Here is a 27,227-nt window from a genome sequence, read left to right as displayed (position 1 = left end):
AACATATTAGGGCACCCTTGCCTCTACTCCAAATCAGCAAGACTGAAAAGCCAAAAGTGAAATGTGCACAGTAAAGCCAAAGATCAGAATAGAGTCAATCCTGCAGCACAATGCTAGCCTCTTCTCCATCTCTTCTAGAAACCCCTTTGTCCATTAGGGAGCTCTAGAACCCCCAGAGACTGCTCACCCCAGAGTGGGAAGTATTGACTTTATGAAAGCAGTGTTCAACTGTGTAGGCAAAATCCCAAGCCTACCAACAGTGAGTATTTCCCAGGAGGAACCACACACAAAATATTTTAAATTAAATTTTTAATTCACAGACAAGCCAGCAGGTGGCGCCTGGAATGACACACTAACCTGCCTTGGAAAGCTAAAACTCAGACACTCCAGGGGAACTCTGTCCTGACAGAGGTCATTCCGTCCAGATCTCTTCTTTCCTGCCATGGAAAGGGGGTCTCTGCTTGCCTTTTTTTTTGTTGTTCTCCCCTTCCCTCTCTGTGTTAACCACTGTGATTCCAAAGATGTCTTGTTAGTTTACCCTATATACCTTTCATTCTTCCTAGATGGGATGGATGGGGCTTTGGGAGGAGCCTCACAAACAGAAAACTTCTCTCTAGGTGAAAAAATAATTTGGAGGGTGATGAGAGTGAAAAAGGAAATGGCGTCTGCCAAACAGGCTTGCTCTGCAGAACTATCACAGGGAACAGAAAGGCTCGGGCAGCTCCTGTCTCTGCAGGAGCTGATGACCCAGCACATGCATTATTCTGTTCATTTCGCTTTTAGCCCGCTCCCTTATTTAGCTTCTGCTCTTTGTTTAGGACTATTTATTGCTACCTGGGAGGAGCAAGGAGGGCAGAGGGAAGAAAGCAAATGGGCTCATCCTCCCTCCCAGCTGGTGATGGCACTGAAGGGTATGGAGGAGAAAAAGGTCTCAGGTTTCAATGTCCAGCTTGACATTATCTGTGTTTTTCACATTCTCTAATGAGGGATTTAGGATGTACATTCCAATCGGGATTTCCAGTCCCGTGGGAGAGAACACACATAAGCCCACATTCCTGAGACTCCAAGACTCTCTGCTCCACTGGCCCAGCTCCATGGTGGCAGGTTTCATGCAGTCTCCCTGGTCCTGCTTTGACCTTTTGTTGGGCAACAGGGAATGGCCTGAGCCCTTCTTCCACAAGGGATTCTCTCTAATCATTCTCTCTTTCTTTAGAGTCTACCTTTTTTTTTTTTCTTTCCTTTTTCTTTTTTTCTGATTGAAGGTAGTGATTGTTTCCATCGTCTGCCCATCTTTCCTGCCGGGGCCTCTCTGCAAAGGGTCAGTGTCCTCTTCAATGACAAAAGCCGCCCTAGATCTGAGCTCCCAAGGGAGGGAGGTGGCTGGATCTGGCAGTTAGAGCCGCTGTCTCTCCATGGTGCTGTGGGAGCCCCTCCCCCGCTGGGCATACAAATGGGCTTTATACAGCAAACAAAACCACCCCCCCCCCCCTTCACTTCTTCCAGGCCACACAGGCACGTGGACTTGGTCCTCACCGTGGGAAGGGGGTGGCTCAGGAGACAGACAGAGCTCAAGACAAATTCTGCCTCTGCCTCATTTCTCTGACTCCACAACCCAGGTTTTACACCCTGATTTCCCAACTATTCCACTTGCACCCTGAGTCTCCAGCTCCTTCTGATCTTCTTATCTCTTCATTCTGGACTCTTCCAATTTCCAGGCAGCTCAGGGGCTGCCAGGGTGTGGAAACAGGTTCCCCACCAGCTGTCCACACCACCCAGGGAGGAGAAGCCAAGCAGGCAAATGAGAACACAGTGTCCTCGTGAAGGGGGTGGGGGGGATTGGGCCCTAAAGCCCCCCTTCCTTGCCCCTGCCTGTTGCAGGAGACACCCATCTGAGCACTAGTGAATAACAGAAGGAAGAGCTCACCCCAGCTGGGCTCCTGAGTCAGGGCCAGGGCTCCAGTGAGACTCGCGCGCTCTGGCTCTGCACGGGGGCCATCCTGCATGCCTAATCGGCTATTTAAGGAGCTGCACGCCAGCAATCCAGGCACCTTCCCCTCCCCACTTACATTCGGCCAGAGCCACCTTAAAAGCAGGAGGCAATTGCGAAGTTGCTGGCCAGCAAGTGGAGTGGAGACTGCAGAGGGAGATAAAGAGAGAGGCGGCAAGAGATTTATCCTGGGACCCAGAAATCCTTGGTACCTAGAAATCCTTGGTACTCCATTGGGAACCAAGTCCCATTGGAAGTCTGCAGAAAGAAGAGATTAAAAAGACATACTTAACTCCAGGAAGCCCTCTCTCCCTCTCTCCCTCTCCCTCTCTCTCCCTCTCTCCCTCTCTCCTTCTCTCTCTCTCTCTCTCTCTCTCTCTCTCTCTCTCTCTCCCCCCCCATCACTCTCCTCCACTTTCCCTAGTCCTCTAGTCCCCAAAGTCCTGGAGCCCTGGTTCACCGCACCCTGTCCTCTTGGATATACCATGTTGTTCTTCACCCTCCTGTTAGAGGTGATTTGGACCCTGGCTGCAGATGGGGGTAGGTACAACTGGATGTTTGTGTGTTGCTCTGAGCTAATGTCCACATGTCACCATTGTGCTGAGTTGGGGGAAAAGGGAGGAGTGGAAAGAAAGCCTAGCTCAAGTGTTGGGAGGGGGGAGGGCGGGAGTATAAAAATCACTCCTTTCTTTATCTTTCCAATCCAGCTGATATTGGGGATGGAAGAGAACTGTGAGAGAAGGCAGTGAATCACACCCAAGTTCAGGAATTTCTTTACAGGCTACAGATTCTCTCCTGAGCTCCTCTTTCCCCAACGTGCTAGTCCCAGGCAGCCTTCCTAGCCTTCTTTATTTGTGAACTCTGCTGTTGAGAGACAAAGAGAATTGGGGGAGGGGGGGGAAGCATGCCTACGTGACCTGCCCAACTCAGTCCCCCGGTCTCCAAATGATCATCTGATCACTTCACTGCTGGCTAGCTGGCTGTCCGCTGCTTGAGTTTGCACTAGTAGGAATAATAGCCAACGTTTGTTTGGTATTTTATAGTTTACAAAAGACTATGAGGGTCTCCCAGGTGATACGGAGAGACTGGGGGGAGAGAATGGGCCAACTTGTGTGCCCTAGGAGTATCTCCAGGGACCTCATTTTTGTGCTTTTCATGCCTAGTACAGTATCCAGCACACAGTAGGTGTGTAATTAAGGTTTCTTGGAAGAATAAGGTGGGGAGGCTATCTAGAAAACAAAATGAGATCCGGGCACCAGTGGCTTATGCCTGTAATCTTAGCTACTTGGGAGGCTGAGATCTGAGGATCGTGGTTCAAAACCAAGCCAGACAAGGAAGTCCATGAGACCCTTATTTCGAATTAACCACCAAAAAGCCAGTGTCTAAAGTGGTAGAGTGCTAGCCTTGAGCATAAAAGCTCAGGGTCAGCATCCAGGGTTCAAGCCCCAGGACTGGCAAGATAAAAAGAAAACAAAATGAGAATGTAAGAGAAGAAAGAAAAAAAGTAGTAAGGAAAGAGGAGAAAAGGATATAGACTCAGCATGGAGGACTTGTTGGCAGTAAAAGGACACCTTCAAAGAACCAGGAAATTCTAGTTATTGGGGTGTCCTTCAGGCCATCTCCTGCCCTCCCTTGGGCTGCTTTACAGTTACCTGAATTAGGGAATGGATGGTGGAATAGTCTTAAGAATGAGACCCAAAGCTGGGAGGTGCCTCATGCCTGTAATCCTAGCTACTCAGAAGGCTGAGATCTGAGGGTCGCAGTTCAAAGCCAGCCCGGGCAGGAAAGTCTGTGAGACTTTTATCTCCAATAAACTACTAGAAAACTGGAAGTGGCACTGTGGCTCAAGTGGTAGAACGCTAGCCTTGAGCTGAAGAGCTAAGGGACAGTGCCCAGGCCCAAAGCTCAAGCCCTACAACCAACAACAACAAAAAGAATGAGATCCAAGACATCTTGCAAGTCTGAAAAAATGAAGGGTAATTGTAGAGAGAGAAAAAAAGAAATTTGGATTTTTTTTCCTCCAGTTTCTAGCAGTTTAATATTGCAACGAAAGACCTCCCTTTTAAGCTTAAAGCACTTTGGCCCTGGGTAGGGGCTGGACCAATAGACACCCCCCACCCCCCAGCCCCCAGCCTTTCCTCAAGAGACGGGACTGCATTGCGAGCCTGGCATGTGACCCAGCTGGCAGCTCTCCTTTCTACACACAATGCTTCACTTTCATCCTGTCCCTGCCAGTCTGGCTGCCTGAGCCCACCCACCACCCTCAACCTAGTGTAGACCCTGCCCTGACTCCCGCCCTTCCTTAGCCCTCTAGAATGTGGGTAGCAGAGGCTCCTGGTGGTAGGGAGCTTCCTCTACAGCTATGGAAGCAGAAAGGAGGGATTTAATTTATAGTTCAGAGCCTTCATTCATGTAATGCTTCAAGGCGAAAGAATAATTCCTCCCTTTTTTTAGTCCCTGTCCTGGAAGTCCTCTTGTCCTCACCCTCGCCCCACCCCACTTCAATCTTTTAAGTGTTAGATTGATTTGGCCCAGGCTGTAGAAAAGTAAGGGCTGTATCAGCTGCACTGGACATTGACCAAAATGAACTAAGCAACTCAATGGCAGTGATGGGAGGGAGGGAACAAGTGGGAAAGAGGGAACAGCTGATGCTATGCAAAACAAAAGAAATGTACATATCACCCAATGTGGAAGAAATAACTGCATCGCTAAGCTCATAGAACTCCTAAATGTTATAGACCATGATAGACAATTTGCCCCATGAAAGTTAGAATGTGTGTGTGACTTTAACTAAGCATCACTATCCCACAATACTGTGAAATTTGGGGAATTATGTAACCACTTAATCGCAATAAAAAATTTGCAAAAAAAAAAAAAGTAAGGGCTGGACTGACTGCACTCTTGGATCCAGGTTAATTTTAGTCTCCAAGCTTTATCTCTTTTCATTCCTCCTCCCCTTTTACTCAGCAAGCACAAGCACAGCCTAGCTGGTCATTTTAAATGCTTACACACACACACACACACACACACCGACCTTTCCACTGAGGTGTCCAGTTTCAGGGCTTCCTTTGGGAAGTATAGGAGCAGTGGGAGGAGGAATGAAGGAGGGAGGGGGAGAGTGGAGGCCAGGGCTCTGCCTTTAGGCTGTTGGCTATAACCCAAACCATTCTGCCTTGCAGGTCACCACTGGACATATGAAGGTGAGAGCCGAACTCTGGGCCACTCACCTGCTAGGAAGACTTGTCCCTGAGGAAAGGAAGATTTCCTTGAGCTTCACCACTAGCCCTTTTCTTCCCTTTCTCTCTGCACCCTGCCCTGGGTTTCTCTCTGCACCCTGCCCTGGGTTTTACATAGATGACTCCCAGACCTTGTTCTAATCATTAAATCCCACCTCCTCCTGATTCAGCAGAAAGGCCAGTCGAGTCCCTAGTAAAGCATGTGGGAGTTGGATTGGAAAGGACCTGAGCATAGCTGCTGTTTTGGCATTCTTTATCCTAGCCAGTCCTGTCCCCAACCTACCTCTGAAACTGGACTGAGCATAAAGTCAGGGGTGACGAGGCTGGCAGGATAGTCTGTGAGCCTGGGGAAAGTGGATCTCGATGCCTTTGAACTTCTGCTTAATGGCTTTGCTGAAATGCAAAGTCTACTTTGAGAGCAAGAACTGAATGACAAAAAGTCAAGATATTTGGACCACCTGATAGGGGGCCCAGAGGAGATTCCATCTCTCTAGGATTATTTATTTCCCCTCATTTTATTACTCCTCCTCTCTAATCCTACCTCTCTGGGTACTCAAGCTTTCTATCCATCTCCTCTTCCCCTCATTCAGCTTTCTTGTCCTCACACTGTAGGTAAGTAAAGAGCCATCGCTTCCTCGATGATCAGGGTAGTTGAGAAGCCATTCCTGCCTCTGGGAACTACAGCATGAAGTTTAGCAGGGAGGGACTCCTGCCTCACTCAGCCTTTCCTAACTGGGTGAAGTGCATTTCTACCTTCACACATTAGTGGGTTGTGGGGGGCGGGGGGAGCAGGGTGTTGAAGGCTGGGGCTGGAGGGCAGACGGATGTCTGTGGTGACCTCCACCAGGCCCACATGGTCAGGACCACTGGCCAGTCTCTTACCCGGAGTGTGGAAGCAACGCCCAGTCCCCCATTGACATCCAGACAGATAGTGTGACATTTGACCCCACGTTACCTACTCTGCAACCCTATGGATATGACCAGCCTGGCACTGAGCCTTTGGACCTGCACAATAATGGCCACACAGGTAAAAGCCCTGGCACCAAGGAGGTGGAGGGTCCATTTGAAATCTTAGAGGAGTCACAGAAAACCTTCTCACAACTTGTGAATTCTCACAAAGTTCTACCCATTGGAGATAGAAGGATGGTGATCAAGTTCCCATAGCCAGGGTGGGAACGGAATGTCTTTTGTCATCACTGAAAAGAGGGGATTGATAGTAGAGAAACACTGGCCTATGGGAAGAACTGGGTGATTTTTTGGGGGGCGGTCCGGTCATGGGGCCTAGAACTCTGGGCCTAGGTGCTGTCCCTCAGCTCTTCAGCTCAAGGCTGAGCCACAGCACCACTTCCAGCTTTTTTCTTTTTGCTTATGTGGTGCTGAGGAATCGAACCCAGGGCCTCATGCATGCAAGGCAAGCGCTCTACCACTGAACCACCTTCCCAGCCCTAGAACTGGGTGATTTTGAGGTGGGAATGGCCCACATTCCTCCACCAATCAGGTTTTGTTCTTTCCTTGTAGTTCAGCTCTCTCTGCCCCCTACTTTGTATTTGGGTGGACTGCCCCGAAAATATGTAGCTGCACAGCTCCACCTGCACTGGGGTCAGAAAGGATTGCCAGGGGGATCAGAACACCAGATCAACAGTGAAGCCACAGCTGCAGAGGTACCGGAAATGAACTTGAACTAGGAGACGTAGAGGACGCAGGGATGGCTGGTCCTGAGGGAAGGATACACACACTGGGGAAAGGCACCTTAGAGGATGAGGCTAAAATCTGGGGGACAGATTTAGGACATGCCACGGGTTGAGATGATGAATAGGGCCTTAGAGGAAGTGAGGAAACATTCAATGACTCAGTTCCTTCTCCCTCCTCCAGCTCCACATCGTGCATTATGACTCTGATTCCTTTGGCAGCTTGAGTGAGGCTGCCCAGAAGCCTCAAGGCCTGGCTGTCCTAGGTATCCTAATTGAGGTCAGTGGTCCCCAACCCCTTCCATGTCTTTCTGTCTGCTGCTTCTGCATCTCTTAGGTCTATTCTGTTGCTGGCCTCTCATTCAAGGCAGACAGCCAAACAACCCTAAGCATTTACACACAAATGTCTTACATGAAACATGGACTCATTCCTCACTCCCTGCCTTTCCTTCTCTTCCAGATGGGTGAGACTGAGAATCCAGCTTATGAACACATTCTGAGTCACTTGCATGAAATTAGACATAAAGGTGAGCTCTAAAAATCTACACAAGGAAACTTCAAAACCTGACCCAAAAAGCCCTGGGAAGAAGCAATGAGCAAGGGTTTCACTTCAGAGGAAGATGAGTCCTAGTCTGTTCTCTCCAGATCAGAAGACGTCCGTGCCTCCCTTCAGGCTGGGAGAGCTGCTCCCCCCACAGCTAGAGCAGTTCTTCCGTTACAATGGCTCGCTCACAACTCCCCCCTGCTACCAGAGTGTCCTCTGGACAGTCTTCCATCGAAGGGCCCAGATCTCAGTGGAGCAGGTGAGTCGTAGAGAGGTAAAGGAAGAGACATTGTTGTAACTTCAGGGTCTTTGCCATGCCTCCAAAGTGACTTTTCTTGTCTTCCCCAGCTGGAAAGGCTTCAGGAGACATTATTCTCCACAGAGGAAGAGTCCTCTGAGCCCCTCGTGCAGAACTACCGAGCTCCTCAGCCTCTTAATCAACGAACAGTTTTTGCTTCGTTCACCCAAGGTGACCAGGCAGGGCCCAGAAGGGATGGAAAACCAAAGAACTCAAAAGCAGGGACTATGGGGGCCCTGGGAAGGTAAAAGCTAAGAGGGTAGGGGTTCTGGGAACCATACTCCCAGCCATGGGTACCCAGCTGATTTTCCAAAAGTATAGAATCGGTGTGCTGCTCCCAAAGGGACATGATCCGAAGCTTCACTGACCCAATTGCTTTATTCCTACAGTGGAATCCTTGTATACCACAGGTAAGAAAGCCCCACCCAGGAACTGGGTGAGGAGCAGGGCTGATCCTCATCAAGTTGGGGAGGGCTCAGTTATCTATCAGTCTCAGGATGATACCATCCATCTTTGTATCCCTCCAGGTGAAATGGTGAGCCTAGGTGTGGGAATCTTGGTTGGCTGTCTCTGCCTTCTGCTGGCTGTTTATTTCATTGCTCGAAAGATTCGGTGAGATCCTACTTTCTATTCATGCAGTAATTGTCTATGAAAAAGCATTCTCTATGTCAAAAAAGTTTGTTTGAATGTAAAAAAAGAACAATGAAATCTGCTGAAATTGTGGACAGGACAAAGGAGAGTAAAATTTTAAAGTGCAATACTCTGTAAATTTTTAAAATAGCCGGGTCTGGTGGCTCAGCTGGTGGCCTAGCTACAAAGGAGGCTAAGAAGTGAGGATCACGGTTTGAATCCAGCCCAGGCTGGAAAATCTGTGAAACTATCTCCAATAAACTATTCAGAAAAAGCCAGAAGTAGCACTGTGGCTCAAGTGGTTGAGTGCTAACCTTGAGCACAAAGAGGCTGTCATGCCCAGGTTCTGAGTTCAAGCCCAGAATTTCTAAAAAAGAAAAAAAAAGAGCTGGACACTGATGTCTCACACTTGTAATCCTAGCTACTGAGGAGGGTGAGAGCTGAGGATCACGGTTCAAAGCCAACCCAGGCAAGAATGTCCGTGAAACTCTTTATCTCCAATAAACTACCAGAAAACCAGAAGTGGCGCTATGGCTCAAATGGTAGAGTGCTAGCCTTGAGCTGAAGAGCTGAGGGACAGCGCCCCGGTCCAAAGTTCAAGTCCCAAAAATGACAAAAAAAAAAAGAAAAGAAAAGAAAGGAAAAGCTATCCTAATGGATATGAATGCTAAGACTTTTGAAATATTCGATTATTTTCCTAAAAAGGACAAATTCTCATATTCCATCTTTAATCTTTCTCTCTGAGGACACTAATCACTCCCATTTCAGGAAGAAGAGGTTGGGAAACAGGAAGAGTGTGGTCTTCACCTCGGCACGAGCTGCCGCGGAAGCATAGACTCCCTCTCAGACACCGTGGATGCCTTCTCTGCACCACTATCAGGGAGCTTCTACAATGGGGTGCAGAGACTGGTCAGAAAACACTGCTAGGAGTAGTAGGCAGATACCCATCCCTCTTTTGGACATTGCCCCACAGTGAGGTAAGGACCTCAGTTCTTCAAGGAAGAAAAGCCAAGTCGTGAGCCTCTCAGTGCACAGGGGAGGAGGTCAAGAGATCCCTGTGTATTCACATAGAAGGTAAATTGTACTTAGTTATGAGAAGTGAGGATATGTCCCAAAGGTCCTTCACCCCTCACTTTTATGCCCTTTCCCCAGTTATTATAGGATCTCTCTTTAGAGAAAAGGCTGCTATTGGGAGAGAGAGAGAGTGTGTGTGTGTGTGTGTGTGTGTGTGTGTGTGTGTGTGTGTGTGTGTGTGTGTGCGCTCAATATATCTGGATATTTGGAAATTAAAGTCTCTGACCTCAATTCTAGCCTAGCCTATCATTTGGGCTTTTAAAGGTGTAGGTGTTCCCACCCAGGAGGATTACTTCATGGGATCGAGATGGACAAAGGATAGGAAAATAAGCCTGAGTGATTAATTCCTTTTATGCCACCATTGGAAGGGAGGATTTACTTCTGGTTAAATACTTATCCCAAAGTTTCTACACATTAAACCACCAGCCCAGATTTCTGCTATTACACCACAACTGTGCTTAGAGACCCGTGGTTGCCATGTTAGGAAGGAGGCTGGACAAGTGATGTAGGAGGCCATAAATTTCCATTAGTATGTGATTCCCTTGCCTTAAAAGCCAAGTTCCCCCACAATTATAAAGTCCTTTTTATTAGTCAAAATCACAATCACCTTGATTAAAAGGATGGGACACTCCACCCTCAGCAGAAAATGATACAGTTTATATAGAAAACCTCCCCATCCCTCCCATACCCCAATTTAAAAACTAGAAAAAAATCTGCCCCTCTGCCCTGCAATGAATGTCATGGTAGACTGACTCCTCCAGCGGTACTGCGGCTCTGGAGGGGGTCAGCTCCTCACAGCCCCCTCCACTTCACCTTGGGGAGAGGAGGGATGCTGGTGGTCAACGAGGTTAAAACCATTAGTTCCAGTAATACCAGTTCCCAAACATGCACTTCCTTCCTTTCCCTACCCCAGGCTGGGGACCAACGGTGAAAAGGATAGAAATGAGCCCAGCCATGAGGAAGAATTTGAGGGAAAATAGAGTCCAAAGAGGTTAGGAGAGTTCCCTCCCCACACTTGAAAAGAAAAGAAAAGAAAAGGCAGTTTGGGGTCTTTATCACACTGAAAAAAATGGTTCCTTTCAGACCTGAGAAAATGACCAAGATATCTAGTCTGGGGAAAGAGTACTGGAAAACTCAGAGCTCATCTAACCCTTGAGCCTCCATTAATTTCAGCTCCAAGGCAATAGCTAAACTAGGTCCCTTTTCTTGGCAACCTGCACTGTCCAGAACTAGAGATGAAGCAATACAGAGCGAGGAGATCAGGAGGGCACCCCAGGCCCAGGGGTCCCCCCCCAGGTTCCCTCAGTCCTCGGGTGGGATGCGCAGGGCAGAATACACCATCACCCGACTGTCCTCCTGCCGTCGGCCTGCAGAGGGGAAGGTGGGTGAGTCATGGGCAGGGTGAGAGTAGACCACTGACACATAGGGAGTCCTGGACAACAAAGGGGTTCCCAGGTGGTCGGGATAAGTCCAGACTCAAACCCACCAGTCACTGACTGGCTGAACCCAGACTGGTGTTGGTAAAGCTTAGAGACCGAAGGTCACAAATGGACAAAGCAAAACAAAACCCGGAAAGTGGTAGGACAGATCAACAAGGAGGTGGAGGAGATGGGAAATGGACCTGGGCTAGGGCTGGGTTCAGTCATGGGCAGTGGACAAGCAGGTGGGATCTGTCAGGCGATCAGTCCAGGTAGTCAGTCCTTACACGAAAGGCTGCGCTGAATACTTCGGAGGGACCCTCCAGCTGTGATGAAGGCCCAGAGCCCCATGGAAACAGTGACTGCATAGATGGGCAGCAGGCTAGCCTCATACCAAGGGTTCAGGAATGTCTGGGAATGAGGGTAGAAAACAGGTTAGCTTCTCCCCCCACCTAATCCCCGTATTCTTTTTGTGCCTCTGATCCAAACCTGCCCCAGGTACCTCAAATTTCTATCCTTCCCTTCAGAACACTAATGTCTTGAGGAAAAGGAGATTTTTTTTTTTTTTTTTTTTTTTTTGGTGGGTCCTGGGGCCTGAACTCTGGGCCTGGGCGCTGTCCCTCAGCTCTTCAGTTCAAGGATAGCATTCTACCACCTGAGCCACAGCGCCACTTCCGGCTTTTTCTGCTTATGTGGTGCTGAGGAATGGAACCCGCGGCCTCATGCATGTGAGGCAAGCACTCTACCACTGAGCCACCTTCCCATACCAAGGGGATTTTTTTTTTTTAAATTTTCAGTTCCCTCAGTGGTTTTTCTCACTTCCATTCACCTAAGGCCCTCTGGGTTACAGCCTGATTAGTCCATTCCTCCCCAGAGCATCCCTAGAGCTGGCATAACTGATGTAGAACTAACAAACTTTTAAAGGACTCACCTCCTGCCTCTACTCCAAGTTAAAAAGGTTAAGAAGCGTGGACACACCACCACATCCCACTCACCATTAAATGTTTGCTCCCTAACACAGGCCTTTATCTCCAACTCACCAGTCCTGATGTCAGTAGGTGACTCCCAACCACCAGGCCCAAAGCCCAGTACCGTCTCCTCTCACAGGCATCAAAGAACACAACTCCCCAAAACATATGGAGCAGGATAATGGCTGCTGTCAGAAAGGCTGCAAGGAAGGAGATGGGGATGAGATATGTCCCTGATCTTCTCCCAGCCTCCTGAGATGTTGAGCCAAAGACATCTCCCAAGGAAAGTCAATAAATCAGATTAGGGCCAGGGATGGATAGGGCATGAAGGCAACATTGGAAGTGAGCCTTACCTGAAGTCAGGAAGTAATAGGGAGAATCTCCATGGATCCCAACCACACCTGGCCCAAGTGCATCAGCCAAAATATTGATAACAGAGAAGACACCACTGATGATACCGAAGGACAGACCAGAAACTGGGGGGGAGGGAGGGTCTCATCAATGTCAGAGATCAATACAAATTCATTACCAGCGACCCCTACCCCTCCCCAGCAAATTTTCTCCCACATCTACTCTCCCTCCAGACCACTTCTCCTTGGAAGAAAAAGCAGCCACTTAGAATACATGAATATTTTGAGATTTCCCAAAGGGAGGGTGAGGGTGACCAAATCCCTCCTCAGGTCCCTCTCCCTTCCTTGGCTTACCATAGGCCATTTGGCGGATGGAGATGGGTGATCTTCCATCCTCACTCAGCGAAGCTAACCCCTCATCTGCCTTCCTGAGGTGGGGTAGGGGAAACATAAGGGAGGGTAGGGATGCTCCTGTCCCCCTAGAATCCTCCCTTGGTGTCTTTCTTTCCAAACCACCACCCTGGGGCTGCCAACTTCCCATAGTCCAAACCATCCCATGGTCCTTACTTAAGCAGCTTGTAGTAGGCAAAGCGGAACACCTCCTGTAGAAGAACAGACACAGCAGCACCAAAAATCAGGAGGCCATACTGGAGCCGAGCATCTGACCGGTCTGTCACATGGACCAAGATGAACCACACCACAGAGGCCAGGAGCAAGGAGACCAGCCAGAAAAATGCCCTGAGAAAAAGACAAGGGCAATGAGACAGGCAAGGGTGGTGCCAGCCAGAGTCATCAAAGGAGGAGTCGGGTCAAGACTGCAGCATCAAAAGTAGAAGTTAGATTTCCGGATTGTCAGAGAAACAGGGACCAGGACAGAGAGTATCTCTAACAAGGTTTTCATCTTTAGGAATCTGAATGCGGTGGGAAGGGAAGGGATAGGGATCTATCAGCGTGACACGCAAAGGCGAGGGATCCATTCCTGAATCCTCCAGGGCTTCCGACTCGGGTGACCGAGGTCAGCCCAGCCCACTCACAAGGCCCTCGGCCTCGGGCCTCCACAGACGTCGCGGGGAGCACTAGGGGAGGAATCCGTGCGCTTCCTGGAAGGCGTAAACCAACTGCAGGAAAGGGCAAATCACTCGGCCCCGGATCCCGATCCTGGCCAGCCTTCACCGATTTATCTCCCCCGGCTCAGGCTCCCACGTTCGTCCCAGTGACTCCAGCCCTTTCCGTATCTCTCGCTCGCTCGCTCGCTCGCTCGCTCTGTTCGTCGTCGCTCCCCCACCTCGGCACGAACCTCCTACTCACCCCGCGACCAGGATGATTACACGAAGCGGATCCCCAGCCACAGTGATCAAGAAAAGCGCGAAAGCTGGGCCAAACGCGACGAAAGTGCACCCGAAAAACACCGCAGCCCCCATGGCTGGGCAGCTGGGGGCGGGATGGAGCCCCCGTCAGGAGAGACGAGTGGGAGGAGCGCGCCAGCTGGGGAGCCGCGTGGGGCCGAGACGCAGCCCCAGGAGGGGCGCGGCGCAATGTCACCCCCGGACCCCGGGGAAGGGGAAGGGGGGGCGCTGAAACCCCAGATGAAGGTCCGCCGGACTTCTACGGAAGCCGAGGAGGAGACAATTCCCGGCCGCAGCCCCATGGCCACCTCCCATCTAATCCCCACCCCCGGAAGGCCAATGGAGACTCCGTGGGGGCGGGGCTACATCGGAGGGGGCGGGGATACACGACCTGCCGGGAGTTGTAGTCTCCAGGTCTTCTGAGCCCTGGACTGGGTCCTGGGAGGGGCTCCAGCTCGTTAAAGGGAGTGGGCTGATACTGCGCCTAGTTAGACCACTGATTCCAGAGATGCTATCGTTATTATATGGGGAAGGGTGGTAGCAAGCCTACCTCTCCTGGAAAACGGCTACAGAAAGGGGAAGATCCTGTTGAATCTAAGGGACAAATAAAAAGAGATTACAGGATAGGGGGTGCAGGGAGATAGGGACGGGTATTGTTCTTACTTGAATAAGAGGAAATGAGCTAGAGCTGCTACCTAAGGGATGAAAGTTAAAGAGGCTTAAAAGAAGAAACTCTTTTTATAGGCTAGTATAGGAAACATGGAATACAAGAGTGTCTCCAGTGAAGCCTTTATCTGTACTCTGGAATAATTGAATTAGAGAGAAGCAACAGGAACCTGGAGAGAAATGTTAGGAAGATATTTAGAAAAAATTCAGGAATTAAAAAGCAATTCGAGCGATGGGAAAATGACACATATTGTTCCCCTCCTCCCAGTTCTTTTTATGTCATACTTCCTTTATTTATTTTCTGAAAAATGAACTGCAGTAGTGTCTTTTCCTCTGACTGAGCAGATTTTATATTAGAATAACAGGAAGTTAAAGTAGTAGAGGAGGGTATGGTTACTTCATTTGAATGTGGAGAAGTTGGTCCATATCGAGATGCCTAGGACAGAAAAGTGAGAGAATCTGGAAGAGTAAGTAAAATCAAAATTAAAAAAAAAAAAAAGACAAACTAGAAATTGTTTGAATAGAACTAGACTTCCTGAAAGTGGTTTATGATCCAATGAGTGTATGTACATTCATATAGGTATTTTCTACCTTTTTACAGGAAATTCTGGAAAGGATCTGATAAATCAATTTTCACCAAGCAGATCTTTCCCCAGACAGTGCTGGCCAGTGCTCAAAACTCTAGTGTGATCTGCTTCTTAGCTCAGCAGGCAGAGTCAAGGGAAGTAGAGAAAAGACAACTCATGTTTCTCTCCTTTTAGCTGTTAGCAGAGAAGCTAACAGCTGCAGAGAGCAGGATGTAAACTTTGTTCATGAGTGGCTCTGCAGAGACTTGCATAGTGCTTTGCTCACTGTACATGTTGAGCAGGCTTTTATTTGTTCTACATATGTGTGTGTGTTCTTTTCATGTTCTCTTGCCTGTGAGCTGAATGGCTTAGCTGACGGTCCTAGCACACTGAGCCTAGCACGTATGTTACTATTTTTAAGTTGAGTTGAATTGAATGAAAAAAAAAAAAAAAACAACTGTAAGCCTAAAGGAAAAGCCAAATCGTTGAAAATGGGAGATGGGGATTGGCACCTGTCACTGGGGAAGATACTATTAGCTTCCTCTTTACTTCTTTCCTGGGTCCAGGAAGTTGAGAAGAAGGTGTGTTAAGGACAGCACTGACCACAAAGGAAGTAACTAGCCTTGGCAGATTTTTACCAGCAGCAACACAGTAGGTGCTTTGCAGGTCACACAGTGATGGGCCTCCTGTCTTGATCCTCTGCCAGGATGGGCAGAGAAGGGGGGCTTTTCGGTCAAGAACAAATGCTCACCCCTTCCTCTGAAGATTTCCACCAGGATGAAAGAGACTATGTGTAAGCCTTAGAAAGCCATGCAACCCTGGATGGTGATGGTAAGTTAAGGATAGTAAGAGGAAGAAAGAGCTTTTTTGTATTTTTTTTTTCCCAGGACTGAGAAAGAACAAGAAAAGCTGGGGAAAGACTAGGCTTCTTGGTTGACTTGGGTAGCAGCTTTAGGAGCCCTGAATATATCTAATCTAGAGTTGGGAGAGCTGTCCAAGAACAAGTTTACATCAGAACTGACTTTTGCCTCTCTCAATCCAGGCAGTTCTGGCAAAGGAGAACCAGTAGTAACCCAATGTTCTTGTCAGCAAGTAGGCGGAGAATTCTGGTCCCAAGAGAAAATAAGGGCTGAAGCTCCCTCCCAGATTTAGAGAGGCAGAAGAGGCGGGGTAAGTTTGGTGGGAAACTGAGTAATTTCCTCTTTTTACTTTCACAGCGATAATTCCAAGTCCAGAATGGATGTCCTCTTTGTAGCCATCCTTGCGGTGCCACTTATCTTGGGTAAGTCTACATCTTTCCCGGAGCTTTGGAGCCAGATTTCCTACCATAAGTGGATGGCAAAGAACAAAATGTTAAGGAGACTCATTGGGAAGTGCATTCCAGTGTATGTAGTAGAAAGTAGAGCTTTCTCATCTGTGCCAGAGCTCAGATTGGGGGCAGAACAGAGATATCAAAGAGAAAGCCAGGAAACTGGAATTAAAACAGAGTCCTCCTGTCAAAGAAGCGAAGACTCAGGGAAGATGGAGCCCCAAAGGGAAGACCTGGACTCAATTTTCTGTTACAGGAAAGTTGAAAAAGAGAGAGATCAGCATGAGAATGACAGAAAAGATGGACTTTTGGAAGTTGGGACAATCTGAAACCAGTGAGGGAAGACAGGGTATCTCCTGTCCCAGAGAGTCGGAGGGAAAAAATTTATTAGTAAAGACAGAGTTGTGTGTTGGACTATAGCATAGTGGAAAAACTGGTTGTCTTCAGGGACAGGGTCCCAAGAGTAGCTTGGCTCCTTCCCTCCTTTGTTTTCCAGTCTGCCAGGTGTCTCCCATTGTTTTCCTTTCCTCTAGATTCTTATGTCATTAACTAGGGGTTGGAGGGAGAACATTCAAGAAGCTCAGAGAAGTGCTTAGCAGGAAACCTGAAATTCCAGATTCAATCGTCAAAGCTACAATATTTTTAGTTTTGGCAGGGAAGAAAAATTAATGGTGATATTTCATGTAGTTCAGCTGACTCATTTTAAGAAAATGGATGTTAAGAGGCTTGTTCACTGCTGGTTACCAATGAAGCTAGGAGGACTAAATTCCAAATCTAAAAGCCTGAGAATGTGAGTTATTTAGGAAAGACACTGATAAGAGAGGCTCCCTTACAAATACAATCAATTCTGAAGCACACTGAATAAAAAGTTCTTACTTTCCATTTCTGTCTTATTCCTACATTTTTTTTAAGGTTTAGCTCTCCCTCTGGGTTTTTATTGTATATAAAGGGACTTGTTTTCTGTCCAAGGAGTTTCTGGATTGAAAGATCACAAAGTAGCTGACCTAATTCTAAATAGGGAGCCCAGGATATTGGGACCTACGGAGGCTGAGAGATAATATGACCCTTGGAGGCAAGGCAGAAAGAAGGAAAACTAGTAGAGCTAGAATCAACTCCACACGTCCTTGTTTTCCAGCCTATCCCTTGATTTATAGTCCTTGCTCCCTTCCCCATAGGACAAGAATATGAAGATGAAGAAGGACTGGAAGAGATTGAGTATTATCAGGTGATCTATTATTACACAGTCACTCCTAATTATGGTGAGTATGTGAAAAGCTCTGAGCCTTAGTGGGTGGAGACTTTGGAAATATTTAGTTCTGAGATTACCCTTCATTTTAAACTTTCAAGAGTCACCCTATAGCCTGGCGCCAGTGGCTCACGCCTGTAATCTTAGCTACTGAGGAGGCTGAGAATCCAAGGATCTCAGTTCAAAGCAAGCCCAGGCAAGAAAATCCATGAAATTCTTATCTCCAGTAAATCACTAGAAAATCGGAAGTGGTGCTGTGGCTCAAGTGGTAGAGAGCTAGCCTTGAGCTGAAGAGCTGAGATACCATGCCCAGTCCCAGAGTTCAAGTCCAACAAAGGACAAAATAAAAGTTTTTTTAAAAAGTCATGATATTATTACTCAAGCTAGTGATTTTTTTATTTTTAAGTTCTGGAGTTTGGGGCTGGGAAGGTGGTTCAGTGGTAGGGTGCTTGCTTTGCATGCATAATGCCCTGGGTTCAATTCCTCAGCACCACATAAGCAGGGAAAGCCGGAAGTGGTGCTGTGGCTCAAGTGGTAGAGCGCTAGCCTTGAGCTGAAGAGCTGAGGGACAGCACCCAGGCCCAGAGTTCAGGCCCCACAATCGACAAAAATAAATAAATAAAAAAGGTCTGGAGTTTGAACCCAGGGCCTTGCATGTACTTAGCAAATGCTCTGTCACTTGTGCCATGTACCCAGACCTGTATTTTTTTTTTTTTGAGGTACTAAGGAACAAACTCAGGGCTTCAAGCTTACTAGGCAGGTGCTGTACCACTTGAGCCACAGTTCCACTCACTTTCTGTCTTTGGTCCTGGGGCCTGAATTCAGGGCCTAGAAGCTGTCCTTGAGCTTTTTTGCTCATGGCTAGCACTCTACTACTTGAGCCACAGCTCCAGTCCTAGCTTTTTAGGTGGTTAATTGAAGACAAGAATCTCATGGACTTTCTTCACCTGGCTAGCTAGCTTCAAACTACAATCCTCCGAGTTCAGCCTCCTGAGTAGCTGAGATTGTAGGCATGCACCTCTAGTGCCTGGCTGCTTGGATTATTTTTAAGATAGGGTCTTGCTTCTTTTTTTTGGGGGGGGGGAGGAGTCCGGTTGTGGGGCCTGAACTCTGGGCCTGGGCGCTGTTCCTCAGCTCTTCAGCTCAAGGCTAGTGCTCTACCACTTGAGCCACAGTGCTACTTCCAGGTTTTTTCTTTTTGCTTATGTGGTGCTGAGGAATCGAACCCAGGGCCTCAGGCATGCAAGGCAAGTGCTCTACCACTGAGCCACCTTCCCAGCCCCAGGGTCTTGCTTTATGCTTGTTTTCCTTGTATCATTGGGGGTGACAGGTATGTGCCATTGTACCCAACTCTTGTTTGAGGTATGCCCTGACTGGCCTTAAACCCCTTTTCACTTCTCAAGTAGGTAGGATTCTAGGCTTGAACTATCTTATTCAACTTATATTTTGTTATGTTTATATTTTGTTTATTAAGTTTGCCCCATTTAGACTCAAACTCAAGATCCTCCTGCTTCCACTTCCTGAATAGCTAGAATTACAGGTATATGCCACTATACCTGGCTAACCTAGTTTTTCTGTTTTCTTTGGTCAGTCATGAGGCTTGAACTCAGCCTGGGTGATGTCCCTGAGCCTCTTTGTGCTCAAAACTAGTGCTTTCCCACTTGAGCCACAGCACCACTTCTGCTTTTTGAGTGGTTAATTGGAGATAAGAATCTCAAGGGGACTTTTCTGCTTGAGCTGGCTTTGAGCCGCAATCCTCAGCTCTCAGCCTTCTGAGTACCTAGGATTATAGGTGTGTGCCACCAGCACCCAGCAAACCTAGTAACTTTTTAATTCTATGGAAAATGGGCTGGGAATGTGGCTTGTTAGTAGAATGCTTGCCTAGCATGCATGAAGCCTTGGGTTTGATTCCTCAGTACTACATACACAGAAATAGCCAGAAGGGGGCTGGGAAGGTGGCTCAGTGGTAGAGGGCTTGCCTTGCATGCATGAGGCCCTGGGTTCAATTCTTCAGCACCACATAAGCAAAAAGAAAAAAACCAGAAGTGGCTCTGTGGCTCAAGTGGTAGAGCACTAGCCTTGAGCTGAAGAGCTGAGGGACAGCACCCAGGCCCAGAGTTCAGGCCCCACGACCGGACCCCCCCAAAAAAAAAAAAAAGAAAAGAAAAAGAAATAGTACGGTGCTAGCCTTGAGCAAAAGAAGTTCAGGGACAGTGTCCAGCCACAGGACTGGAAAGAAAGAGAGAGAGAAAGAAAGAAAAACAGAGAGAGAGAGAAAGGAAAGAAAGAAAAACTTTAAAAAATGGTTACTAATTTTGGAAAATTTCCGGTTTGTAAATTATTTTATGTACCAGGTTAAAAATATAAATATAATGGGCTGGGAAGGTGACTCAATGGTAGAGCGCTTGCCTTGCAAGCATGAGTCCCTCAGCACCACAAAAACAGAAGAGGCTGGAAGTGGCGCTGTGGCTCAAGTGGTAGAACGTTAGCCTGGAGCTGAAGAGTACCCAGGCCCAGAGTTCAGGCCCCACAACCAACAACAACAACTATATATATATATATATGTTTTTTTTGTTGTTGTTGTTTTGTTTTTTGGGTCCGGTCGTGGGGCTTGAACTCTGGGCCTGGACGCTGTCCCTCAGCTCTTCAGCTCAAGGCTAGCACTCTACCCCTTGAGCCACAGGGCCACTTCCGGCTTTTTTGTTTTTGCTTATGTGGTGCTGAGGAGTTGAACTCAGGGCCTCAGGCATGCAAGGCAAGTGCTCTACCACTGAGCCACCTTCCCAGCCCCTATATATATGTTTTTATATAAATACATACATACACATTCACAAAATTAATTAGAAGTGGATTATACCAATAAATTTTACACCTTGAGTAATTGGATCATTCTGAGCAATTTCTTCACATTCCCTTTATCTTTTGTTACAACTGATTATTTTTTTCCTCCCCAGATGACTTTGGTGCAAATTTTACCATTGACTACTCTATGTTTGAGTCGGAGGACAAGTTGGTGAGTGACCTCTAAATTTAAGAGGGTCAGAATAAGTAATATCAAAAAGAAAGAAAGGAAGAAAGAAAGGAAGAAAGAAAGGAAGAAAGAAAGGAAGAAAGAAAGAAAGAAAGAAAGAAAGAAAGAAAGAAAGAAAGAAAGAAAGAAAGAAAGAAAGGAAGGAAGGAAGGAAGAAAGGAAAGGAAGGAAGAAAGGAAGGAAGGAAGGAAGGAAAATGTTGAACTGTAACTGATTAACAAAAAATAAAAGTGAGTAAGTGGGAAAATACCTAGGAAATGAGTCCCAAAATAGACTTGTTAGCCATGCCTGGGAAGGAGAAGGAAGCCAGAACCAATAGGTGCACTAATATACTAAGAAAGAGGGGCAGGCAAGGGACTTGTCAGAAGTAAGCACAGAGCAGGGCAAATCCCTAAGTTTAAGTCTTTGCAGGAATGAGTGGGGGAATAGGCTGTTAGTGAGGGCAGAGATAGTGAAGGGGAGAACTCTCAACAGAGAGTCTGTGGAAATGTTGGCATGTTGGATAGTGATGATAATTGTGTGTTTCCCAATTCTCTTCTGAGGGCAGGATAGGTTGGATAAAGAGGTAACAACACAAACAGCAGAGACGACCATTAGTCTTGAAACAGAACAAGCCAACTACCAGAAGCCTGTCACCACAAAACCAATAACAACAGAACCAGTGAGTTGAATGGAGATGAGCACGGAACCCCCAAAAGATCCTAGGGCTGGTAACATAGAGTAGACAGAGAACTGAAATACCAGGCTTTGGTGGAGAGAAGAGCCAAAGTTAATACCACAATGCAGGTGTTCATCTGAACTTGGCCTTCACATCTCTTACAGAACTCTCTTACCCTGTATATAAAACAATGGGAAGATTCGTAGTTAAGTTTCAGTTCAGTAAAATTCAATGTGTATGTAATTTATGCTTAAGGCTTCTAAGGATGCTGATGCTGGTGCAAAAGAAATCTAGGAGGTTGTTACTGCCAAGGAGTTTTAAAAAATATTTACATTTATGAAGTACTTAGAACAAAATGAAAAGGTATGTTACCATGTTAAACTACATATAAGTTTGGGTACATATGATACAGACAAGTATCTTAGCCAGTGTTGGACAGACAGTGTAGAATAACCTCAAAGGTTTTAGGAAGTGATTTGTTTATTAATTAATTAATGTATTTATTTAGTGCTTGTACTGGAACTTGAATTCAGCATCTGGGTGCTGTCCCTGAGCTTGAGCCATACCTTGAGCCATACCTCACTTGAGCCACACCTCTACTTCTGATTCTTTTTTTTTTTTTGTCAGTCATGGGGCTTGAACTCTGGGCCTGGTTGCTGTCCCTCAGCTCTGGCTCTTTTTTTCTTTCTTTCTTTCTTTTTGAGTAGTTAATTGGAGATGGGAGTCTCATGGACTTTTCCTGTCCAAGCTGGTTTTGAACTGTAATCCTCAGATCTCAGCCTCCTGAGTAGCTAGAATTACACTCATGAACCACCACAGTCCAATGTGATTGTGGTTTAGATACTACTTGAAGAATAAGTTATCTTTTGGTTGGTAAAAAGCTATGAAAGCAATTAGGAGATAATTACAAATTAAAGATAGGTAGAAGGGAGTGAGTAGAACAAGAATAATGTGTTTAATGAATAGGGCAAGATTGAAGAAAAAAGTCTATAGAGGGGAGCAGTAGAAATTAAAATAGAACTTTTGGCTACATCATGATTTCTAGGCCAACTAGAACTACATAGTAAGAGCTGGGCACTGGTGGCTCACACCTGTAATCCTAGCTACTCAGCAGGCTGAGATCTGAGGATCATGGTTCAAAGCTAGCTCAGGTAGGAAAGGCCATGAGACGCTTATCTCTAATTAACTACCAGAAAACAGGAAGTGGTGCTTAGGCTCAAGTGGTAGAGGGCTCGCCTTGAGCTGAAGAGCTCAGGAACAGCGCCCAGGCCCAGAGTTCAAGCCCCACAACAACAACAACAACAACCACAACAAAAAGTGTAAGACTCTATAAGCAAACTTAGTAATATCACATGTGGTAAGATGGGCTAAATTATAGTCTGAAATATCAGAGTAAAGTTTGGATTTATAAGCAATAGGGAACTTAATTACATCTTTCAGCATAGTAAAGCCACAATGAAGTGCATTTGAGGAAAACAAAAAACCTCTTTATCTGTTTGGATGTAAGATGCAATTTAGTAGCTGAATGCTGATGGTTCATGCCTATAATGTAGCTACTCTAGAGGCTCATGAGTCGAAACCAGACCAGGCAGAAATGTTCATGAGACTCTTATCTCCAATTAACCACCAGAAAACTGGAAGTGGTGCTGTGGTTCAAGTGGTAGAGTGCTGGCCTTGAGCTGAAGTGCTGAGGGACAGCACCCAGGCCCAGAGTTCAAGCCTCACAACTGACCAAAAAAAAAATCAGGAAGTTGTAGAGCCCTAGCCTTGAACAAAAAAGCTCAGCCCTGAATTCAAACCCCAGGATGGGCACAGACACACATAAAATGCAATGTAGTAGAGAGAGATTCACGAGACTTTTATTGTTCCAGGAATAATCTGTTAAAGTCTCAGACTAAGGAAATAACATTATGAATTGAGAGGAGTAAAATAAGAACTAATTTTTGCTTTGATTCAGTGACAATTCATATGAGGAATAGGAGAGAGTTAATATAACTTATAGGTTTTAAACATGTTTGGGAAGATGGCTGACAAACTATAGGAGACCAGAGTGGTTTAGAAGAGAAGTTATAAATTTGGCATTGACCAAGATGAATTTGTGTTGACAGCCCTATAAGGATATCCTAAAGTCAGCAGAACTAGGTCAGGTAGAGTTCCAAGTGCAAAGGCACAGTTACGAAAGAAATGAGCTCAACAGAAGCAGTACACACAGATCAAAAGGTCATTAAAACCTCAGCCTGTCATTCATAAGAGGAGGAAGGGTCAACCAAGGAAATTAAGGAGGATTGATAGGAAAGGGAGGCAGTTTGTACTATAGGAACTAGAAGAGAAACTTGAGATAAAAAATCAAAAGCTCCAAAGTATCAAAGGATTAGTTTTAATAAAATGATTAGAGAAGGTTAGATTTTGTGGAATTAAAAGACAAGCCAGTTGAGGTAGCACATGCCTATAATGTCAAGCACTTGAAAGGTGGAGACTGGAGTATTTCAGGTTCAAAATCTCATTATACTATTTCATAAAAACAGGGGCTAATAGGTGGAAATTGCCCAATGAAATCCCCTTGTATAACTAATATGTGCTAAAAGGGAGGTGGGGACTGGAAATTAGTTCAATGGCAAAGTGCTTACTTAGCATGTATATGGCCCTGTGTTCCATTTGGTGCCACAAAACAAAACAAAATACAGAGAACATGAGTACACTGAGGGAATAGAGACAAGTGGAGACAAACCATCTGAAAAACTTAATATGAAAAAAGAATAGAGCCAGGCACCAGTGGCTCACACCTGTAATTCTAGCTACTCAAGAAGCTGAGATCTGAGGATCGTAGTTCCAAGCCAGCAGGAAAGTCCATGAGACTCTTTTTTTTTTGGGGGTGGGGGGTCCGGTCGTGGGGCCTGAACTCTGGGCCTGGGCGCTGTCCCTCAGCTCTTCAGCTCAAGGCTAACGCTCTACCACTTGAGCCACAGCGCCACTTCCAGCTTTTTTTCATTTTCTTTTTGCTTATGTGGTGCTGAGGAGTCAAACCCAGGGCCTCATGCATGCAAGGTAAGCGCTCTACCACTGAGCCACCTTCCCAGCCCCCATGAGACTCTTATCTCCAATAAACCACCAGAAAACCAGAAGTGCTGCTCAAGGAATAGAGCATTCACCTTGAGCTGAAGAGCTCAGGGACGGTGCCCAGGCCCAGAGTTCAAGCCCCATGTCTGACAAAAATAAAAAAGAATAGCAATGGCTGAACAACAGGACTAAAGAGCATCTGGCATATAGTTGGAACACAGATGGGAGGAGCCAGCAGGAATGGAAAGCTTAAGTCTGACAATAGGGACAGATTTATATTTTTATAGTATGTAGGTGATTTCCGATAGATTGTAGGGAACAGGACCTTGTGGCCAGGAACCATGACTTGTTCTTACTCATATGCATCATATAGCACCTAGCATATTGTCACACTCATTTTAAAAAATTAGACATGATTTAGTTAAGGGTATTGAATTGACATCTCTATAGTGATGGGAAGGAGGGCTGGATCTTTCTTCTGGAACTAGAGTAAAGAAAGACAGGCTTAATGTAAAGAGGTGGCTATCCTTTTGGAGGGGGAGTGGGAACCGATAGGGTAACAATGGATTATTTTGGGGGGATGTCTGTATTTTAGCAGAGTCCAGACTTGAATGATGCTGTATCTAGTCTGCAGAGTCCTGTTTCCTTTCTCCTGGCCTGGGCCCTCCTACAGGGGGGGATGTATTTCATGTAGAAGGTAAGATACAGCCACTAGCCTTGGGGGAGTCTGAAGTAATTCTTACCAGTTATCTTTGGCTAGCATTTCCAGCCTGGTTACTTCTCAGCTGCTTAATAAGAAGAATCACATTTAGGGGGGTAAAAAACCACCTTTTTATTATCTAGTCGTAAAGAAGTTTGGGAACTGTGAGGAAACTCAGTAGTTTTTCTGAACTAAGAAGACTTCAGGACCTCCTAAAGCAGAGCAAGTGGAATAGAGTTGCTGCTCCAGGCTTCCAGTATGCCTTGAGAAATCAGAGGTGGTTCTATTCTGGCTGGGTTTGAAGGCATGGCAGGCGTCAGAAAGCAAAATAGGCAGGTCATGTAACATGGTGGAGTAAGGAGTCAAAGTTCAGAGTCAGAAGTGGGTGTAGGTTCCTTATCTCATGAGAGAGACTGTAGGGGAAAGGAGTCAAGAGGAAGCTGTAATATATGGAATGAAAGTTGGGAGTCTACTTAACTATAAAACAAAAGACATTTAGCTAGAGGAGAAAGGAGGAATGGAGGAGACAGATCTTTCTCAAGAATTAAAACATGGGAAGGTGGAATTAAAACATAATCTACAGAATATGAAATCTGTGAAGTATTTGCATAGAATTGGGAACCACAGAAGAGCTTCATGGATTCCTGATCTGTTTCCATTATTTCTCCCCTCCCCCCTCCCCAGGTGAGAAAAAGCTGCTTTGACTCTTTGGATGAAGCTTTAGCAAGAAGTTGGAAAAGAATTTTTTTTTTTTTGTCAGTCATGGGGCCTGAACTCTGGGCCTGGGAGCTGTCTCTCAGCATTTCAGCTCAAGGCTAGTGCTCTACCACTAGAGCCACAGTGCTACTTCTGGATTTTTCTGCTTCTGTGGTGCTGAGGAATCAAACCTAGGGCCTCATGCAAGCAAGGCAACCACTCTACCACTGAGCCACCTTCCCAGCCCCCAGAAAATAAATTTTTAAAAAAATGAAATAACTTCATTATCTATTTCTTCATGAGTGTCTACGCTAAAGTCACAACACTGAAGAGATCTGCAGGACTTGGGAGCAGGAAGGGGAAATTAGAAAGGGAATTAGGCAATAATAGATGAGAGGAAATTATGGGCTGGGGATAAACCTAGAATTTTGTACCGATTTGTAGAACACCCACAGAAAACAAGCCTATTCTAGTCATTCAACTCTCTTTCATTCTATTTTATTTACTTCTTTATATGGTATTGAGATATTACATTGGGGAAAACTAGAGATTTATAGACCCTTCTTTTTATAAAATAAATACATCACTAAACATGGAAAACGTTAGGTATTAGAAAATACTTAAAATGATTCACGTATATTCTCATTTACTACTCATATCCTCGTCCAACAACGCACCTTTTGCATACAGTCATTATGATAAGCACATACTTTAAATTTTTTTTAATTCTTAAGTATACGGTAGACCCTAATCAGAATTAGGCTGCCCCCTAGTGGCCTGTTCCGTGTCATCTGGTCAACCGGTCGACACTCCCCGAGGATCCTGCATTCTTTTCTCCCCGTCGTTCTCTTCACTGCCACCGACAACGATCAGTTAACATCTCCGATACTGTTTGAGACTTCCCAAATTTTAGTCTCGCCTTCTTCTTCCTTCAAACTCCTTGGAATCTTCTACAGGAGCAAATAAGGAACTGAAGCTGGACAAAGCCGTAACTTAGTTGATCAAGGGACCTTACCCTCCTCTGACTCCCTGTGCTCAGAGTCTGAGAATTCAGGGTCTGAAAAGCCCCGGCCGAAGGGTCAAGAACAACCGAGTTCGGCTTTGACCTCTAGCGTCTTGGCGGGCTGGCATCAGCGCTGGTAACGTGCGTGGCAGGTTATGTAAGACCAGGGCTGGAGGAGCCGCCCCAGCGGGAGCCCGGGAGAGGACGTGGTGTTCTCGGCCGCCGTCCCCACCCTTCTCACCCGGCAGGGCAAGAGGCACCCAACTTGGACGAGAGGAAGGGAGGGTGAAACAGAGACCGGGGAGTCACGAGGGCTGGGCCGCCGAGAGCAGGAGCGGGACACACCGTGTCTCACGTCCATGCTCTCTCACACGTTGCAGACACAAGTCGCTGACGGTTTCCACGTGTGGCGCTCGTGAGCGGAGGCGCGCGGTGGCGGGGCGGGGGGGGGGGGGGGGGGGGGAGGGAGGCAGAAACCCCGAGGGGCGGAACCGGAGATCCCACGTCCGGAGGCACGCGCCTCCAGTCGTGCGGCCTTTCTCTCCAGCCTTACGCCTCCCAAGCATCACCAGTCTATTTAAGGCCATGGGTTCCGCCCTGTTCCTCCTTTCTCTCCTTTTTTTTTTCCCTTCACTCTTTTTGCAATCCTCCTCTCCCGCCCCCCCGCCCCCCCTTCCCCAACATCACCGGGTCCTCTCCCGGAGCCGCATGTAGGGGCGGAGCACGGAATGCTTTCCTTCCAGCCAATCACCACCT

The 27,227-nt window shown here is 46.7% G+C and overlaps 3 protein-coding genes across 6 annotated transcripts; 2 read left to right on the top strand and 1 right to left on the bottom strand.

The window, feature by feature from the left end:
- Window positions 1-1,923: 1,923 nt before the first annotated feature.
- Window positions 1,924-9,237, top strand: Ca14 (carbonic anhydrase 14). Its single transcript, XM_042681739.1, has 12 exons — window positions 1,924-2,195; window positions 2,412-2,527; window positions 5,167-5,187; window positions 6,071-6,250; window positions 6,742-6,884; window positions 7,096-7,191; window positions 7,372-7,438; window positions 7,557-7,714; window positions 7,804-7,924; window positions 8,143-8,163; window positions 8,281-8,365; window positions 9,152-9,237. The coding sequence occupies exons 1-12, from the start codon at window positions 2,002-2,004 to the stop codon at window positions 9,216-9,218; spliced, it is 1,269 nt and encodes a 422-aa protein (XP_042537673.1). The 5' UTR covers window positions 1,924-2,001; the 3' UTR covers window positions 9,219-9,237.
- Aph1a (aph-1 homolog A, gamma-secretase subunit) lies at window positions 9,183-13,859 on the bottom strand. Of its 2 annotated transcripts, none has more exons than XM_042681741.1 (7): window positions 13,502-13,854; window positions 12,761-12,931; window positions 12,548-12,621; window positions 12,197-12,319; window positions 11,916-12,043; window positions 11,163-11,286; window positions 9,183-9,270 (listed from the first exon to the last, which is right to left on the bottom strand). In XM_042681741.1, coding segments are annotated over exons 1-7 (735 nt in total). In that variant the 5' UTR covers window positions 13,615-13,854; the 3' UTR covers window positions 9,183-9,268. The 2 variants fall into 2 exon arrangements, with proteins under 2 accessions (XP_042537675.1, XP_042537674.1); XM_042681740.1 differs by lacking the exon at window positions 9,183-9,270 and adding an exon at window positions 10,461-10,824 and having other exon boundaries at window positions 13,502-13,859.
- A 2,129-nt stretch (window positions 13,860-15,988) lies between these two features.
- Window positions 15,989-25,522, top strand: CUNH1orf54 (chromosome unknown C1orf54 homolog). 3 transcript variants are annotated; one of them, XM_042681881.1, is made up of 6 exons: window positions 15,989-16,053; window positions 17,256-17,339; window positions 20,281-20,339; window positions 20,905-21,018; window positions 24,671-24,769; window positions 25,450-25,522. In XM_042681881.1, the coding sequence occupies exons 1-5, from the start codon at window positions 16,008-16,010 to the stop codon at window positions 24,764-24,766; spliced, it is 399 nt and encodes a 132-aa protein (XP_042537815.1). In that variant the 5' UTR covers window positions 15,989-16,007; the 3' UTR covers window positions 24,767-24,769; window positions 25,450-25,522. The 3 variants fall into 3 exon arrangements, with proteins under 3 accessions (XP_042537815.1, XP_042537814.1, XP_042537813.1); XM_042681880.1 differs by having other exon boundaries at window positions 24,668-24,769; window positions 25,457-25,522; XM_042681879.1 differs by having other exon boundaries at window positions 24,668-24,769.
- Window positions 25,523-27,227: the final 1,705 nt, after the last annotated feature.

This window comes from Dipodomys spectabilis, unplaced genomic scaffold (genome assembly GCF_019054845.1).
Source record: "Dipodomys spectabilis isolate Male_0828 unplaced genomic scaffold, ASM1905484v1 ptg000069l, whole genome shotgun sequence".
Taxonomy (NCBI): domain Eukaryota; kingdom Metazoa; phylum Chordata; class Mammalia; order Rodentia; family Heteromyidae; genus Dipodomys; species Dipodomys spectabilis.
This window is presented reverse-complemented; position numbering and strand designations above follow the sequence as displayed.